At 40.9% G+C, this 18,881-nt stretch overlaps 1 protein-coding gene across 2 annotated transcripts in view; it reads right to left on the bottom strand.

The window, feature by feature from the left end:
• Positions 1-18,881, bottom strand: part of PAWR (pro-apoptotic WT1 regulator) — a 104,096-nt gene that overhangs the window by 8,804 nt on the left and 76,411 nt on the right. For both annotated transcript variants that reach the window (XM_021092812.2, XM_084957788.1), the window contains exon 3: positions 13,447-13,481. In XM_021092812.2, the coding sequence (XP_020948471.2) occupies positions 13,447-13,481 (35 nt within the window). The remainder of the gene's footprint in view (positions 1-13,446; positions 13,482-18,881) is intronic.

The raw sequence follows: 18,881 nt of genomic DNA, 5'->3' as shown, positions 1-18,881 counted from the left end.
ACCACGGAGAACTTCCTTTCCCAGATCAATACCGACCAGAAGAGACTTTAAAGCAATTCTAGCAAGCTCAGGATATTCTTTTTTTTTTTCTTTTTATAGCTGCACCTGCAGCACACGGACGTTCCCAAGCCAGGGACTGAACTGTAGTTGCAGCTGCAGCCTACACCACAGCCACAGCAACAGCAGATCTGAGCTGCATCTGTGACCTACTCCACGGCTTATGGCAACACGAGATCCTTAACCCACTGAGGCCAGGCATCAGACATGCATCTTCACAGACACTACGTCAGGTTCTTAACCTGCTGAACCACAACAGGAATTCCAAGATATTCATTTTTAACTCCTACCCCAAATGCAGAAAACTACGCTTTTAAAAATCTCTCCTTGATCCTTTATTAGTTGCCAGTTACAATCATTTCTTTATCCATCAAAATTACAGTTACGTCTAAAATAACTTTTGATGAAAAATAATAGATTCTTGATCTATTGGTTTCCTAAGTGTGGGTTTTCTTTTGATGGAAAATAAAATTCAGTGTGCCTTATCAAATTTGTAAGGTATCTGATTATAACATTTTGCAAATGTGCAATACTAAAAGCATCACCTACTTAACAATATATTATGGAACCAATCATAACAACTTGAAGAAACTTTTCCCCCAAATTCCTGGCTTTCATTTTTGTCCTTTGACCATATGTAACATAGAAAATATTTGACATTCCTCGAGTTCCCGTTGTGGCTCAGGGGTTAACAAATCCGACTAGGAACCATGAGGTTTCGGGTTCGATCCCTGGCCTCATTCAGTGGGTTAAGGATCTGGTGTTGCCATGAGCTGTGGTGTAGATCGCAGATGTGGCTCGGATCCCACGTTGCTGTGGCTCTGGGGTAGGCCAGCAGCTACAGCTCCGATAAGACCCCTAGCCTGGGATCCTCCATATGCCTCAGGAGTGATCCCAGAAAAGGCCAAAAAAAAAAAAAAAAAAAAAAAAAAAAAAAATGACATTTCTTACTTGCATGAAATGCTAAGGTCATTAAAAAAAAAAAAAATGGAATGACACTATCACATATTATAAAAGCTGGAGACCAAGCTAGTTTCTTTCTTTTTTCCCTCCTTCCTTTCTTCGTTTTATAGAGCCATACCCGAGGCATATGGAAGTTCCCAGGCTAGGGGTCAGATCAGAGCTACAGCTGCCAGCCTAAGTCACAGCAACGCAGGATCTGAGCCACGTCTGCGACCTACACCACAGCTCACGGCAACGCTGCATCCTTAACCCACTGAGTGAGGGCAGGGATTGAACCAGCATCCTCATGAATACTAGAAGGGCTCGTTACTATTGAGCCATAATGAGAACGTTCCCAAACCAGTTTCTTCCTTTAAAAAAAAAAAACAAAACTGAAGTATAGTTGACTTACAAAACCTGGTTTCTTAATCTTGCAGGAACAGTGTTCATCTCAAAGGTCAAATACCTTTGCCTGAAAATTTCTTCCTGAAAATTACTGTGTACCTCAGTACACAGTAACAATTGATTGGCTCAGCTTCCAATCATTTCATTTTCTTAAGCTCAAATGTTATGTATTAGTGTTTAAGTAATTCACACTTTTAGTGCACTGTTCCTTTAGCCAATACAGCAAGTACACTGTTTAGTTCAGCTGACATAACAAGACCTCCTCTTGGCAGGAGCGGGACACTGATTTACATTCTGAGATGAGTTGCAGCATTTTTTCCCTCTCACTGTCTCTGTATAATCAGAACACACTCCTGCAAAAGCAAAACGAAACTCCAAACTGCACTGGTTGATTTCTTAACCCTTCAAAGTTTTACATAATTCAGAGCAAGCGGTGTTTGTCAGCAAGGAAGCTGAGCAGTAATTTCTTCCTTCACGTTACTGTCACGTTAGCAAAATCAATGCGTTCACCACACTGCAACAAAAACGCCCTGCCGTGCTGGCGTGTTGAAGAGTTGGTCTTCCCATCACTAAGCTGCCCCTAAATACCCAACAGACGGGCGCTGCTGGAAGCATCACATGAACCACAGATTCGTCCAACACCTCCGAGCAAGCATTTCTGTCTTGTCATTTGTGTACAGTTTTTTAATGGTAGCAACCTGAAGTAAGACTGTAAAAGAAACTCAAAAAACACTAATAAAATACTCAATACATATGAACTCCTCAGATGTGTTTCTGTCCTTAACTGTAATAGTTTTTCTTTCAAAGAAGGCATTTGTGGCTGTGAATATAATTATGTCATGCATATAAATGTCGCTTAAATTTTGATGGTTTCATTGTCTTAGCAGCCAATACATCTAAAATCATGGCAAATAATCCACTATGGTTTTAGCACGTCCTCATGAATAATGAGTGGCTAAAAACTGAACTTAACATAGGAGGGAATAATACTTCCCAAGAAAACAAGTATGAACTCCTTCTGTCGTATCTCTTTGAAATTACTTCCACCGTCATCATTTGGTTTATCTATTCTTATTTTTTTTTAAAGGTCTCATAAAGCTGGTTTATCGTAAGTAAATAAGGACTGAAAAATAAGGAATATTTTACTTTCGAGATTTAAATAACAACAGGAGTTCCTGTTGTGGCACAGTGGAAAAGAATCCGACTAGGAACCATGAGGTTGCGGGTTCGATCCCTGGCCTTGCTCAGTGGGTTAAGGATCCGGTGTTGCCATAAGCGGTGGTGTAGGTTGCAGACGCAGCTCGGTTCCTGCTTTGCTGTGGCTGTAGTGTAGGCCGGCAGCTGTGGCTCCGATTGGACCCCTAGCCTGGGAACCTCCATATGCCGTGGATGGGGCCCTCAAAAGACAAAATAATAATAATAACAACAGTAATAAATAATAATAACAGAAGCAGAAATTGAAAAGAATAAAGATTTTCACTATTTGTTTTATTTTGATTTAATTATTATATATTTACTTTCAAATTATTTTATTTATGGATTTATGGAACAAGAACAGGTCTGATTAAATTTAAGAGAAGTTTTTTAAGGTCAATAAATCCTTACATTTTCTTCAATTCTTCCACATTTTAGATTTTAAGTGACTAACATGAAAATAACACAGGCACAATAGAACACACGCTCTTCTCTAGCTTGCATGGTACACTGATCAAGATTAAGCATATTCTGGGCCATAAAACACACCTTTACAAATAAGAACAGAAATTATAAAATGTCCATTCTTAGGCCACAACAGATTAGACTAGAACCCAGTAACAGAAAGATAATTGGAAAATCGAAAACAACATGGAGATTAAACAACACACTTCTAAATCACACATGGAATGAAGAACTCTCAAGGGAAATTTAAAAAATTTTTGAACAAAATGAGAATTAACCCACAACATAAAATCTGTGGAAGGCAGTGAAAGCAGTCCTTAGAGGGAACTTTATAGCACTGAATGCATATATCAGAAAAGAAGAAAGATCAGAAATCAATAATGATCTTCCTTAGAAACTAGAAAAGAGCAAAAGAAATCCACAGTAAGCAGAATAAAAGAAATAACAAGAATTAGAGCAGAAACCAATGAAACTGAAAAGAGGAAACCAATACAGAAAAAAACAACGAAGCCAAAGATATTTCTTTGAAAGTATCAATGAAATCAACGGGTCTTGAGCCAAGCTAAGAAAAAGAGAGGACAGAAATTACTAATACCACAAATGAAAGGAGTTCCCATCGTGGCTCAGCAGTAAAGAACCATGAGGATGCAGGTTTGATCCCTGGCCTCATTCAGTGGGTTAAGGATCCCATGTTGCCCATGGCTGTGGCGCAGGCTGAGCACCAACTTGACCCCTAGCTTGGGAACTTCCACATGCTGTGAGTGCAGCCCTAAAAAAGCAAAAAAAAAAAAAAAAAAAAGGATATGAGAGTGAGAACATCACTAAAGATTCCACGGACACTAAAATGATAATAAAGGAGTAATGTGAACAACTCTGCCCACAAACTTGATAATTTAGATGGAATGCTTCAATTTCTGCCAAAACTCATGCAAGAAGAAACAGACAATCTGAATAGGCCTATACCTGCGAAAGAAATTAAATCAATAATTAATAACGGTGCAAAACAGAAAGAAAGCACCAGACCCAGACAGGTTCACTAGCGAATACTACCAAACATTTAAGGAATTTATACCAATTCTCTAAAATCTCTTCCAGAAGATAAAAGCAGAGAGAATGCCTCCTAACTCATTCTATGAGGCCCATATATCACCTACCAAAACCAGACAAAGACATCACAAAAACTAAAGACCAGTTCCCTTATGAGTACTGATGCAAAATCCTCAACAAAATCTTTGCAAATCCAATCCAAGAATGTATAAAAAGAACTGTACATCAAAACCAAGTGGAATTTAACCCAGATATTCAAGGCCGGTGCAACAGTAAAAAACCAATTAATATAATCTATCACATCAACTGGCTAAAGAAGAAAAATCACATGACCATAAACAGATGCAGAAAGATCATCTAACAAAAATCTAACACCTATACATGATAAAAAAAAAAAATAGACAAACTAAGAAGGGAATTTCCTCATCTTGATAAAGAACAAGCGACAGAAAACCTACATCACACTCAATAGTAAGACACTCAAAACTTTCCCAATACGATCAGCAACAACCTGCACCACTCCTTTTCAGCATCTCATGGGAAGTCCTAGGAAATGCAGTAAGAAGGAACACAAGGCGTACAGACTAGGAAGGAAGAAATAATACTGTCTCTGTTCAGAGACAGTATGATCATTATGCAGAAAATTTGAAAGACTCAACAAAAAAAATTCTGGAATGAATAAGCAGTCAACGCAAGGATCCAAGATACAAGGTTAATAGGCAAAAGTCAATCACTTTCCTACACACTAGCAACAAGTGGAATTGGAAGTTGCGAACATGGCATATTTACATTAACAACCTCCTAAATGAGATATTTAGCTACAAATCTAACAAAATATCTACAACATTTATATGAGGTAAACAACAAAACTCTATTGAAAGACATTGAAGAAGAACTAAATAGGAGTTCCCGCCGTGGCGCAGTGGTTAACGAATCCGACTACGAACCATGAGGCTGCAGGTTGGGTCCCTGGTCTTGCTCAGTGGGTTAAGGATCCAGCGTTGCCGTGAGCTGTGGTGTAGGTCGCAGACGTGGCTCGGATCCCACGTTGCTGTGGCTCTGACATAGGCCAGCAGTTACAGCTCCAATCTGACCCCTAGCCTGGGAACCTCCATATGCCATGGGAGCAGCCCAAGAAATGGCAAAAAGACAAAAAATAAATAAATAAATGGGAAAATATTTACTGTTAATGGATAGGAAGACAATATTGGCAAGACGTCACTTCTCTCCAACTTTGATTTCCCATTGATATTCTGGCTCAATGCAAGCCCAGTCAAAATCCAAGCAAGTTATTTTGTGGCTACTGGCGAACTAATTCTAAAGGCACACAGAAAGGCAAAAGATCTAGAATAACCAACACAACATAAAAAAACAAAGTTGGAGAGTTAATGCTACCTAACCTTCAAGACTTACTATAAAACTACAATAATCAAGACAGTATGGTACCAGTGAAAGAATATACATATAGAGGAATAGAACAGCAGTGGAAGCAGAAAGAGACACACATAAGAAATCTGCAACTCATCTTGACAAAGGAGCAAAGGCAATACAATGTAGCAAAATAGTCTTTTCAACAATTGATGCCAAAACAATTAGACATATGCATGCAAAAAATGAAAATTAAGACAAAGACCTTATACCCTTAACAAAAGTTAATTCAAAATAGATCACAGGGAGTTCCCATCGTGGCACAGTGGTTAACGAATCTGACTAGGAACCATGAGGTTGCGGGTTCGATCCCTGCCCTTGCTCAGTGGGTTAAGGATCCGGCGTCACTGTGAGCTGTGCTGTAGGTTGCAGACGCGGCTCGGATCCCGCATTGCTGTGTCTGTGACATAGGCCAGCAGCTACAGCTCCGATTCGACCCCTAGCCTGGGAACCTCCATATGCCGCGGGAGCGGCCCATGAAATGGCAAAAAAAAAAAAAAAAAAAAAAAATCACGGGCCTAAATATACAATGTAAAACTGTAACGTCTCCTAGAAAATAACATGGGGGAAAAGGCAGAAGACCCTAAGTATGCTTATGACTCATATGTAACACCAAAGGCACAATCCATCAAAGAAATAACTGACAGCTGGACTTCGTTAAAATTAAAAATATTTGCTCTGTGAAAGAGAACAAGAAGAGAAGCCAGCCTGAATCTGATAAAGGACTGTTATCCAAAATATACAAAGAAATTTTTAAACTCAACAATTAAAAACAAACTATCTGGTTGAAAAATGGGCCAAAGAACTTAACAGACACCTCATCAAAGAAGTTGTGCAAATGCCAAATAAACATATGAAAAGATGCTCCATACCATATGTAATGAGGGAAATACAAATTAAAATGAGATACCACTACAGACATATTAAAATGGCTAAAATTAGGATCAACATTAGCAAGGCTATGGAACATTAAGAACTCTTACTCACTGCTGGTGGGAATTTAAAATGGTACAGCCACTGTGGAGACAGTTGGGTGGTGTCTTATAAAACTAAACATACTCTTACCATACGATCCATCAATCATGCTCCCTGATATTTACCTGATGGAGCTAAAAACACATGTCTACACAAACACCTGGAAGTTTATGGCAGCTTTATTCACGACGGCCAACATTTGGAAGCAAGCACGATGTCCTTTCACAGGTGAAAGGACAAATAAACTGTGGTACATCCAGACAATGGACTATTATTCAGCGCTGAAAAGTAACAAGCCATCAAATCATGAAAAGACATGGAGGAAACTAAACAAAAGAAGCCAATCTGAGAAGGCTATATATTGCATGGTTTCAAGTATATGACACTCTGAAAAAGGCAAAACTATGGAGAGAGTAAAAAGATCGGTAGCTGCCAGGGGTTGAGGAGAGATGTGACAGGGAGAGGGATGAACAGGTGAAAACAGCCCAGAGGATTTTCAGGGCAGTAAACACATTCTGCATGACACCTTAAAGATGGACACATGTCATTACACCTTTATCCAAACCCACAGAATGTGAAAAACCAACATGACCCAAAACATAAGCCCTGGACTTTGGGTGATGATGACGCCCATGTAAGGTCATCAGTTCTGCCCCCAGTACTAAGAGACCGTCGGATACAGAGAGCAAAGGCTGAATGACTCGTTCACAGTCAGGTACAAGTGGGGCTCTCCAAATCGGTGGGTTCCACATCTAGATTCAATCGACCTGGATCAAAAAATCTAGGGAGGAAAATTCTAGAAATTTTCAAAAAATAAAATTTCTATTTACATAGCATTTACATTCTCTTAGGTATGATCTAATCTAGAGATGATTTAAGATATACAGGAGATGTGCACAGTTATGTGCAAACACTGCCCCATTTCATGTAAAGGACATGAGCACCCACGGATTTTCGCATCCTCAGAGGTCCTGGATCCAGTCCCTCCCACGGATATCAGGAGACGACTGTGAGCACCTTAGCGATTTCAGGTAAAACATAAATATAAACAGAAGCTCTAATGTTCTCCTTATATTTCCCCACCGCGGAGATCCCTTCAGACTTCATTTAAAGGTCATGGGAAGCCCTTAAAGCAGGGAAAGTGTTAGAATCGCTTTAACAAAATGCGGCAGAGATGAGCAAAACCGGAAGCAGCCAGGCCGGTTTGAGAGGCACTGTACTCAGCTCTGCAGGAGACGATGGCATCCTAGACGGGCGTGTGGTCACTGGAGCTACGCGGGAGGCCCATCCAAGTTTTGGGAAATGACTGGACGTAAGTGAGGAAGTGGGAAGAGAAAGAAGGGTCATCAACAGTGTCCGGACTTCTGGCTTTGGAGCAAGAACGGATCCTGCTACCAACTAATGAAATCCACTGCGTTCCACTAATTTGCTTTTGAACATGCTGAGTTGAAGATGCTTCCAAGATATCCAAAAGCAGATGCGAACATTGTTGGTTGTGTAGGTACAGAGCTAAGAAGCTGAAGTCATCAGGACAGGTGTATATGGCAACTGAAGTCATGAGAGTAAAAGAAATTTCTAGCACAAATACACAGAACGAAGAGAATAAACCCTAAGAGAGCTGAGTAACACCAACATGTAATGAACAAGTGAGGAAAGAAAGAACTACACATAAAACTGGGAAATACCAGTAAAGCGGTAGGAAAAAATCAAAGAGGAAGGTATCACCAGAGCAGTATCATGTCATAAAAATACGTTACAAGTATTTTAAAGACTTCTTTTCACTTGGGGAAAAAAAAAAAAAAAAAGTCCAATTACTTGCATCAACTCCAAGATTATTCAGGTAGAAACTACACGCTTTCAACTGCAAATACCTGAAAACGTGGCTCTCTCTTAACATGTTTGTATTTGCTGGATGCACAAGCTTAGAACAGCATTTCAAAAGGTTTAACCTATTAACGACCTAAAGAAATCCTTTACATTAGGCTTGTCAATATAAAAATGACACTGACATACAAATTCTAAACAGGGAACAATTACTACTCAGAAACAAAATCAGTACTCTCTCCCTGTTACATACTAGGGTTGTAAAGAATACTGTCATAATTATGAATAATTGTGTTTCTTGATCTTATTGCCAAACTTAGCTCTGTTTATTCTAAAAACAGAAATGTTTGTAAACCATTTTAAGGGCTAGATATGTACAGTGCAAAATACCCAGAATAAAAGATTGTTTTCTTAATCCCAAAAGATTGTAACATTCTACTCAGGAATGCTAACACAAATCTCTAACTAATACAATTCCAAAAAGAATCCCCTCTGCCCTTAGCTACAACGTTATTCACAGTAATGTTCAGAAAAGAAAAAGAATAAATACTACCATCAAAGATAAATACCACCGTTTACTGAAATTTCTCCCCTTCTGGGAATTTCCGTATCTTCTGTGGAAAAACTAGAAAGTGTTGTGTTGGGGGATAAAACACGGATATGCTACAACTTTCGTGAGAACAAGACTGGCAGCATTATGAGGTTACAGCTAGAGGTATTTTCCACTAAAATAGATACTTTAAAGCTTAGCAATCAGAAGAAATACAAGACTCACGAGTAAAATCCTACTTTGAGAATGGATATCAAGTATTCACAAGTGTTGGATAAATCGTGAAGTTCTTAACCAGCAAGTACATGACTGCCCATGTTCTGACTCTGTTTCACTGTCTTGTTCTAGTCGACCTCCAGTCCCACTGTCCCAGACAGCCCCTTACTCGTGGGGGTCTTCTCTCTCTTCATCCTTGAAACACAAACTCTCTCTCTCTCTCACACACACACACACTCACATACACACACACACACACAGAGCAACAACTAAGATCAAAATCACTTCTCAAATTCTTTACTAAAACTGTGATATATTCAGTATGGAAAACAGAGAACATGAATCAATATTTTCATCAATTCCACCAACCCAGAGATAACGGCTGTTATATTCTACACTAGTTCAGAACCTTTTGAGTAGCAGATCTTTTGAATAGCAGATCCCTTTGAAAATCTGATGAAAATATAGCTCTTCTCCCAGATAAATAAACATTATATTCTTTCACAAAAATTTTAGGAGTTCATTAATAGAGTTCAAGTTAAGAACGCTTTATATATATTATGAGAGTCTTTATTTTTTATTTTTTTTGTCTTTTGCCTTTTTAGGGCTGCACCTGCGGCACTGGAGGTTTCCAGGCTGGGGGTCCAATCAGAGCTATAGCCGCCAGCCTATACCAGAGCAACAGCAACGCCAGATTGGAGCCACATCTGCAACCTACATCACAGCTCATGGCAACACCGGATCTTCAACCCACTGAGCAAGGCCAGGGATCAAACCCGCACCCCCGTGGTTCCTAGTTGGATTCGTTTCCTCTGAGCCATGACGGGAACTCCGTAGTCTTTGTTTTATGTCATACCTTTTTTTTGGCCATATCCACAACATAAGGAAGCTCCTGGGCTAGGGATCGAATGGGAGCTGAGCTGCAGCTGCCAAGCTACGCCACAGCTGTGCTGAGGGGGCAGGGCTCGAACCCCAAACCCCTGCAGCCACCTAAGCTGTTGCAGTTGGATTCTCACCCCACTGGGCTTCGTAGTATGCTCTTCCTCTCCCCACTGAATATAAATAAGTAATAATTTCCCGATGATTATTAGTTTCTATAAGTTTTCTACAGAATCAGTGTAATGTCTGTATTACAACTTTATATTAATACATCATAGCTTATAACCTATCTCATTGTTAGAAATCTAAGTTCTTTCAGTTAGGGGCTATCATGCATGCTCATTTCTGGTATTTTAAACATAAGTGAATTATCTAGAGATCACTATAAACTTAACCAAGTAAATATTCTACTGTGAAAATTACACACTGGAAAAAACCCCACAAAGAGACAAGCATTGATCCATCTTTCCTAAACCCTGAATTTCAGACTCACCTTTCAAGTTACTTAAACAGCAGTTTTAAAAATTAAATACTTAATTTACAGTTTGTAAGAGCACACAACTAGTCTTGTGGGTGGCGTGTATCCTTTAATGACTTTTTAAGAGTTTGTCTAGCAATCTATACATATAAGTTACTTGGTTTAGTGAAAATGGTTTCTAATACATAACGCCAAATTAGCCCATTCCTTTTTTCACCTCCATTAATCAGCAGATACCCCTTTCAAGAAAGCATCCATTCTCTACTGTTCGCTACAACTTGCTGACAGATTAATGAAAATAATGAACTGCTGATGTATAATATAACAAAATCTCAGAGATAGCGAACTGATAACTTCAGATGTAGATTTTCTGTTTCATTTTGTGTGTGTGTTCAACTATGGGCTGCTATGAGTCAGTGAATAATCACTAGAAACTTAAAATTTTTTTTTTGTTTTATAACAGTATTAAATATGGCTAAGCCTTTTTAGAGCTGAAAAGTAACAAACCACATGCTTCAGGCTATGAATGTAAAAGAAGTAACAACTATACAAAGAGGTCACAGTGAAATAACGGTCTAAAAATCTTAAAAATAGGAGTTCCTGCCGTGTGCAACTGGCTCCACAGTGGCTCTTACAGCCTCGGGATGAGGTTCCATGCCTGGCCTGGCACAGTGGGTTAAAGGATCTGGTGTTGCTGTACCTGCAGCATCGGCCACAAGTGCAGATCAGATCTGATGCCTGGCCCCGGAACTCCATACGCTGCAGGGTGGCCCGAAAAATCTTAAAAATAAAAACACACACCATGTGAAATCAATTTTCTTCCTGATTTAGTACAATGATATATAAATAAAGCTTTTGGTAAAGATTTCTAAGAAAATTATTCCCCTAATGATTCTAACCAGTGCAAATCTGAAAAGTGCCAATTATAACTTAAAGTGTATTATTTAATAAGACCCAAACACACATGAATGATACAACAAACTCAGTAGGTTAGTAAAGTTTATTTTTATTCCCAAACCAAAAACTAATGATAAAAACTTTTTTGGTTGAGAATATGGCCTGGAAATAGGCCAAGTCAAAGCTATTTGACTGGCAATGCTTGTTAGCAAAAGAGAAAAAATCTTTTCCAGGTTAAACTATTTTTGTTAAGTAAAAATTGCCAAGTAATGTATACATGTTAGAAGCTGAAAAGAATCACAAGTTTCATTATACCTATGTCAAAATTATTCAGAAATGAAAATAAAAGCAGCAGCGGTAGCAAACATATTAGACCTTTTATTCGACTGTTGAATACCCTGGCCTTGGCTCTTCTAAATGTTAGACAATGAATTTTATTTATATATTTATTTTTGGCCATGCCCACGGCATGCAGAAGTTCCTGGGCCAGAGATCAAACCCTTGCCCCTGCAGTGACACTGGTGGATCCTTAACCACTGAACCACCAGGGAACTCTCCTGAATTTTATTTATATAATAACTTAGTATTAAAATTAGAGCTCTTTTTAGCCAATGGTTTATTTTAGATGAACTATAACCACCACAACCTTTAACCAAATAGTATAAACTTGAACACAAAAGTAGAATAAAACAAAGGTTTGCAGAGTATAGATTGAAGTCAACTGTCTGATACAGGAACCTGGGTTCTGAAGTCAGGCTGTCTGAGTTCAGATCTAGATTCTTCTGTTCACTGGTTCACTGTGCACAGTGACGGTATCCTACCTCTTTCATCCCAGCTTCCTCATCCACAAAATGAAAGGAAGTACCATACCTACTGCGCTGACAAGATGACTGTGCCACGTGACCGAGAGCTCCAGGTAAAGCGCCTTGCACATTATGAGAGCTCGAGAAGGTTTTCCCACACCCTTGAACTTTCAGCATGAGCATGCTACCTCTTCTGCAACCTTTATGGCTTCAACAGGGAAGGAAGCTAATATCCCAGCCATTTCCAGTCACCGATTTCTCCTACCTAATCCTAATTTACTTCCTACACATACGCACCCACACTCGAACCCACTTTTTGGCAAAAGCACTACCCCCTGTGTGAGGGGGTCTTAGGGACTTGCTGTGGTCTGAACGTCTGCACCCCTCTGCAAATCCTTACGCTGAAACCTACTGCCCAGTGCCAGGGTGATGGGGGTGGAAACCTTGGGAGGCCCTGGGTCACGCAGGCGGAGTCCTCCTGCCCGGGAGGAAGGCTCCTACAAGAGACCCCCCCGCGGTCTCCCCTCCTTCCACCAGCGCGAGAAGCCGCCGGTCTGCAGGTGGCAAGAGGGCCTTCGCCAGAACACGGCCGCACCGGCTCTGCACCTCGGACCTCCAGCCTCCAGGACTGCGAGAAGCAAGTTTCTGCTGTCTGTGCCCTTTGATTCGAGGAGCCTGAATAAACCAAGTTCAGAAGGAACTGTGTGCCCTCCAAATTCATACGCTGAAGCGCTACTGAGCAGCGGGATCTCGGCGAGGTAACGGGTTTGTTTAGATGAGGTCCGTGAGGTGAGCAATCGTGGGGATCAGCGCCTCTATCCAGAGAGACACCAGGGAAGCCACCCCTCCTTCGCCACAGCTGGAGGACACAGCAGGAAGGCAGCCCTCTTCAAGCCAGAAGACAGCCCTCTGCAGAGCCAGACCGTGCTGGCACCCTGACTCCGGACTTTAAAGCCTCCAGGACCGAGAGAGGACAAGCTCGTTCTAGCCATCGTGGCTACGGCATCCCAAGCCACACACAGGGAAAAGGACTCTTGGTTTGTTTGTTGCGCCAAGTTCATCAAACCCATACAAACTCATGGCGCATGCAGTTTTCAAAGACTGCAGAGTATGTCGGAATAAGTCACGTCAGACACGATGCTCCCGCCGAGGATGTAATTTTCAAGGCCACAATGTTAACATCTCTTATTTTCAAACAGCTGCTTGAAACAGTTCATGGTTACGGTCAGCAAGACATTACACTTCCGTTGACAGTGCGTTTTAAGTCATAATTTAAAGATTCTTACCTTTTGTATCTGCCTGAAACTGTCCTAGATGGTTCCTGTAAAGTAAAAATAATGACCTATCAGTATGGATATGTGTATGAGCACACGATTCCAGATTACATAAAATAAGGAATAGAGAATGTCAGAACAATCGCCGTTTCTTTTAAAAACTGACACTGCTGGTCAAACAAAACAATACATCTGCGTTTTCACACAAAACCAATCATTTTTTAAAATTATATCTTTAAGTTGGAAGTATTTTAAAAGCATAGAAAATGAAAAAAAAATCATCATTCATCCATCAGCTTAAATCCTTTTGGAAGTCTACGAGCATTAAAAATCCCAATATATCACCCTTCCAGTCTTTTTTATGCCCTCGATTAAAAAAAAAAAAAAGCTACAATTCACAAAATTCATATAATTAAATACATATAATGATTAATGCTTATGTTTAAAGATGGTTGAAAATAAAAAGTGAGAAAGTGCTTTCTATGCTCATTTTAAGCTACTGAAAAAAAAATGCTGAAAGTTAACATTAAGCACTGGGATGAGAGAACTATTCCTTCACAAGTTACCAGGCAGGCATCTCTTTGTTCAGTCTTTTTTGCAGTTTCATTTTAATAACATGGATCAAAACTGAATGGTAAGTCTTTTTAAAAATTAGTAGCTCCTTTCTTCTAGTTAATCATTAAAAACTCCCATGAGAGACCCTACTAATTTCTCATCTAGGTAAAATCAGAGAATAAGCTCCTATTATATGATCAGATTCTAGACTAAAATGGCAAGTTTTGATTGACTCCACGGTGCAATAAAGAGCCTATCAATGCAGAAAAACACAGTACAGAAAACCACGTGGTCAAGAGTAAGACGTAGATACACGTTCACCAAACAGGTCACTCAGGAGCCATGAGACTGTGCTACATTATTTAACTTCCATCTATGTTAGTTTCTTCATCTCTAAAATACGAATAACAATGTCTGTTTTACTGGGTTGTTGTAGCAATTCAATGACATAGTGATAAAAACAATCAGCAAAATTTTCTTCTTCAAACTTGACATCTAAGACAGGAAAAAACCACCAGGGATATGGAAAAATCTTTACTGAATTGTCTACGTGGAATTTTGATAATCGGACTTGCTATTTCCAAACCAATGCACTCCCATGACAACAGCCTAAATCACTTACTTAAGTATAGCTTCATCTCACTTAAGTAAAAACATAAGCTTCTAGAAAGCAGGAACCTCCACCTTTCATTTCTTTTTTCATTTTTTTTTTTTTTTTTTGTCTTTTTTTCGCCATTTCTTGGGCCGCTCCTGCGGCATATGGAGGTTCCCAGGCTAGGGGTCGAATCGGAGCTGTAGCCGCCGGCCTGCGCCAGAGCCACAGCAACGCAGGATCCCAGCTGCGTCTGCAACCTACACCACAGCTCATGGCAACACCAGATCCTTAACCCACTGAGCGAGGCCAGCGATCGAACCCGCAACCTCATGGTTCCTAGTCGGATTCGTTAACCACTGAGCCACGACGGGAACTCCAACCTTTCATTTCTTTTTCCCCAAAAACCTCAGCTCAAATAGTATGTAATAAATTATACAAATAACTTCCTCAGTAATCTACAAGTACAGAAAAGCACCACTTTGGAAATAACCAGTTGCAAAAAGGCATCAGGTGACAAGACACTAGCAGTAACCACGTGTGTGAGCCTGACGGCCCCTTAGCAGGAGTACCTCTGAGGAAGCCAGGCTGTGACAGCTGGGTCAAAGACATTTTAACCCTCCCCGGGCATCAGCTGTTCTTACAGCAGGGACAGTAGCAAAAGCCTATCAAGGAAACTTTAAAATAAAGAGTTCCTTATCTGCCTGTCATTAAAGCGTCAGCCCCTAAAGATGAGACACATGAATCTTTGTACTTTGTACACCATACATGTAAAATAGATCCCCTATTTATAAAAATATGATATCGCTAAGTGAGTAACAAAGAATATACTTCATAAAATCTAGTTTTTAAACAATTTTTGAAACGACAGTAACTCCATCAGAATGGTTATTTAGATGAAGCAGAAAGAAACATTAAAGCTTTGTGCCTCCACTCAAAGCACATGTCACTGAATGCAGATAATAATGACGTCATCTAGAACATTTCTCCTGAAGTTTCATCAACAGCATTCCAGCTAACATTTTATCAAGGTTTTCTTTCACAAAAATCCCGTAATCTTATTCCATATGAACTAAAGCTTAAGGCATAGATCTTAAATGAGGCCTGTCTAAATATGCGTTAGACAAAATGCCAATCATGCCCTAAGTTTCAAAACAGACTGCTCTCATCTCACTACTGAAATATTTCAAAACATGACATCAGCTTGATTGTCCAGGGCACCTCTTACTGAGATGAAATGAACAGAATAGCTAAGTAAGAACAGCCTTTGTTACATTTACCGATTTGTCATAAACAACCTAGCAGTAAATAATATCCCTGACGCTTAAAGGAGGACTTTTCCCCTAAGATGGCAAAACTGAGCGCCGGAAATGTGAACTGGAGGATGTTTTCAGTGACGGTATACACGACGGCGGTATTATATTCAGACACAACCGTAAATGACCTGAAGTCAGTATCAGACAAGTTTCCATTTCAGTACATTAACAGAAAATTAACTATCAGTGTTCCACATTTCTTGCAGCTTTTAAAAAAACAACTAGTCACTTAAAACTTGGCTCGAGTTTTCTATATTGTTAGTTTGGCGAAGCTGATAAACTTAAAACTCAGACATACCTGATCAAGTTATTCCATGCTCATGTCCCAGATGTGTAAACAATTAGAATTTACGCCTATTTCTATGTAACGAACTAAGAGGCAAGAGTTGAGATCCTAAGGCAGAGAGACAACACTTGAAGCTTATTGTTTATTGGTCAGATTTGAATACAGTTTCTATTAGATTATACATTTTGAATCTATGTTATTTCCCAGGGCCTAGTAATCATGTTCCACTGCGTAACAATGGAATGCGCCCCTCGTCAGACAGACTATACTGGAATCAGCAGAGACTGCGAGGGATGGTAGCCTGCTCCTCGTGTGTATTCCAAACTGACATTTACAGATGGTTTAAAGCCATCTCTGTGCCCTGCTCGAAAAAACGAAAATCGGAATGTCCAGTCCCTATAATGAAGTGAAAGGGTCCCTTATAATTTTAAAGAGGAAAATGCTTGATGTTTCGACACAATAATACAAAATTTTATACAAAGATAAATCTTCAGGATCCTGAAACTGCTTGTAAAAAATACCAATGCTAACTAACACTATACTGGTCTTAAAATTTTCCAAGACTATGTAATCAGACCTTCCAATAACCCCAAAGTCTGTTATACAACTGATTTAAAATATACTTTTCCTGAAATAATCTTCCTTTCAATGGGATGGTTTATATTACCAAAGAGAGGGGAAAGGCCTATGTAGAGCTTACAAAATGCTGGCAAAGCACAACCTGTTTTGTGCAAGTTTAAATAAAACATGCCACTTCATTCAAGCTTAGGATGGTCAATAAGGAAACAGCAGGATCAGACCAGGAAACTGCAACGGCAGACCAGAACTTGTCAAGTATGAGCAAATATAAAAGCACATGTGAAAGAAGATCAGACAAACAGAGGCCCAGGAGGATGTAGTAAAATAATACTGATGTTATTCAAATAAACTAATTAGCAATAAAGCCACAGCCCTCAGTAAAACTACAGTAACTGGCTCTCAGGACTAACATAAAAGACCTATGCTGGTAAAACATACCGTGTACTCTTGAACACACTACCAAAGACGAATGCAGAACAAGACATCAATAACATATAAATGATAAAGTAAGAAAATTCAAAGAAAAACTTTATCAAATTAACAAAGATTTTAAAAGAAAACACGAAGTTACAGCCAACATTTACACCTAGAAAGGGAGTATAACCTTTAAGAACTGTGAGTCACTGTACTGTACCCCTGTAACTTGTGCAGTATTGTACAATAACTGTGCGTCCCTTAATTTCCTCTAAATAAAAGCTTATCATGCCCTTCCTTTCCTGAATGATTTAGTCCTGAGGCCATTAGGCGGGGCAGAGCGAGCTGAGGAGGAAGCACAGGGGCCCAAACCAAGGCATCCGAGCACCGGATGCCACGGGAAGAAGAGCTGCTTGGCAGAGACGTGGAGTCCAGGCAAAGGGAGGAGCGCATCCGCGCCGCAGGCGCCTCGGCCCCCCACCCCCACCCCGAGAAATCGGGGCATGAGCACAACGAAGGGCAAGGGCAGTCAGGTCACCTGCCCAGCGGGAAGGGACCGAGAGCCCCGAGCAGGGAGTGGCGGTCGCCCCCTCGGGAGGGCAGCCGGGCACGCGGGCTTAGGAGCCCCGCGGGCACAGCAAGCTCCCTCGGAGCGGAGCGGCGGCCTGGCCGAGGGAACGCACAGCCCCGGCGAGGTGTGCAGTGTCTCCACAGCAGATGGGCCAGAGCCCAAGCAGGATGAGGACCGTCCACACTGAGGGGCAGCCTGGCCTGCAGTGGAGACGGATCCAACAGAGGCCTCGGGCTGCGGAGGAACAGAGCCAGACCACGGAGAGGAGCGGCCTGTCCGTCACAGGATGGCGGGAGCTGAGCAGGGTAACGATGGCATCTGCCCCCTGGCAGGGGACACTCAAGCCCAAGAGAGTGAGCACAGTGTGCACGTGCAAGGAGCACCAGCACGCGACATCGGAACCGCTTGTGGGAGGAGAGCGTGCGTGCGGGGAAAGGGTGGCCACGGGAATGGGTCTGGTGTCGACACAGACACGTGTGGCCGGCGGCTAGGCAGGCAGGCAGGAGACAGATACACATACACACGTCTGTACACACAGACACACAGAGTAGGTCTGCGAGGAGAGAAGAAGGAGGAACGGTGATGTCTCAATAACATGAACACACCTACAACCCAGATCTTGGCTTTAAAATATCATTTTCCAGTAAAAGGAATCAGGACTCTAGAGAAATAGCTGCTTCCAAGACTGGAGTGAGAAAGCTAAAGATGAGTCTGCAGTATCTTATTATGACAGAAAACAAAGAAGTATTCTGAGAATGATGCAGATGTAGCCAAGGATACAAAAGGTTAAAAGGGCTCCCACTGGCCAAATCTGGGATAATGTGAAAATTAAAACAAGGAACGACGGTTTAAGAGGCGGAATAATGACTCTCAAGTATGTTCACATCCTGATGTCTATAACCCTCGGCCGTGTTAAGTTATAGGGCAAAGGGAAAGTAAAGACCCTAAGTGAGGAGGTCACCCTGGGTTATTGGACGGGCCCACTACAATCACAGGGTCATGAAAAGGGAGAAGACAGGGAGAAGGTCAGAGGGAGATACGGCGAAGAACAAAGGTCACAGAGCCGACTCCGGAGGAGGAAGGCAGCCAAGGAACACAGGGAGCTGTTGGGAGCTGGAGAAGGCATGGAAATTG

Source organism: Sus scrofa, chromosome 5 (assembly GCF_054392235.1).
Source record: "Sus scrofa isolate SSC_HxYL_T2T_F1_AM1 chromosome 5, Sscrofa_HxYL_maternal_Yorkshire_Landrace_v2.0, whole genome shotgun sequence".
NCBI classification, from domain to species: domain Eukaryota; kingdom Metazoa; phylum Chordata; class Mammalia; order Artiodactyla; family Suidae; genus Sus; species Sus scrofa.
The sequence above is the reverse complement of the archived record's forward strand: the minus strand, read 5'-3'. Positions and strand labels throughout refer to the sequence as shown.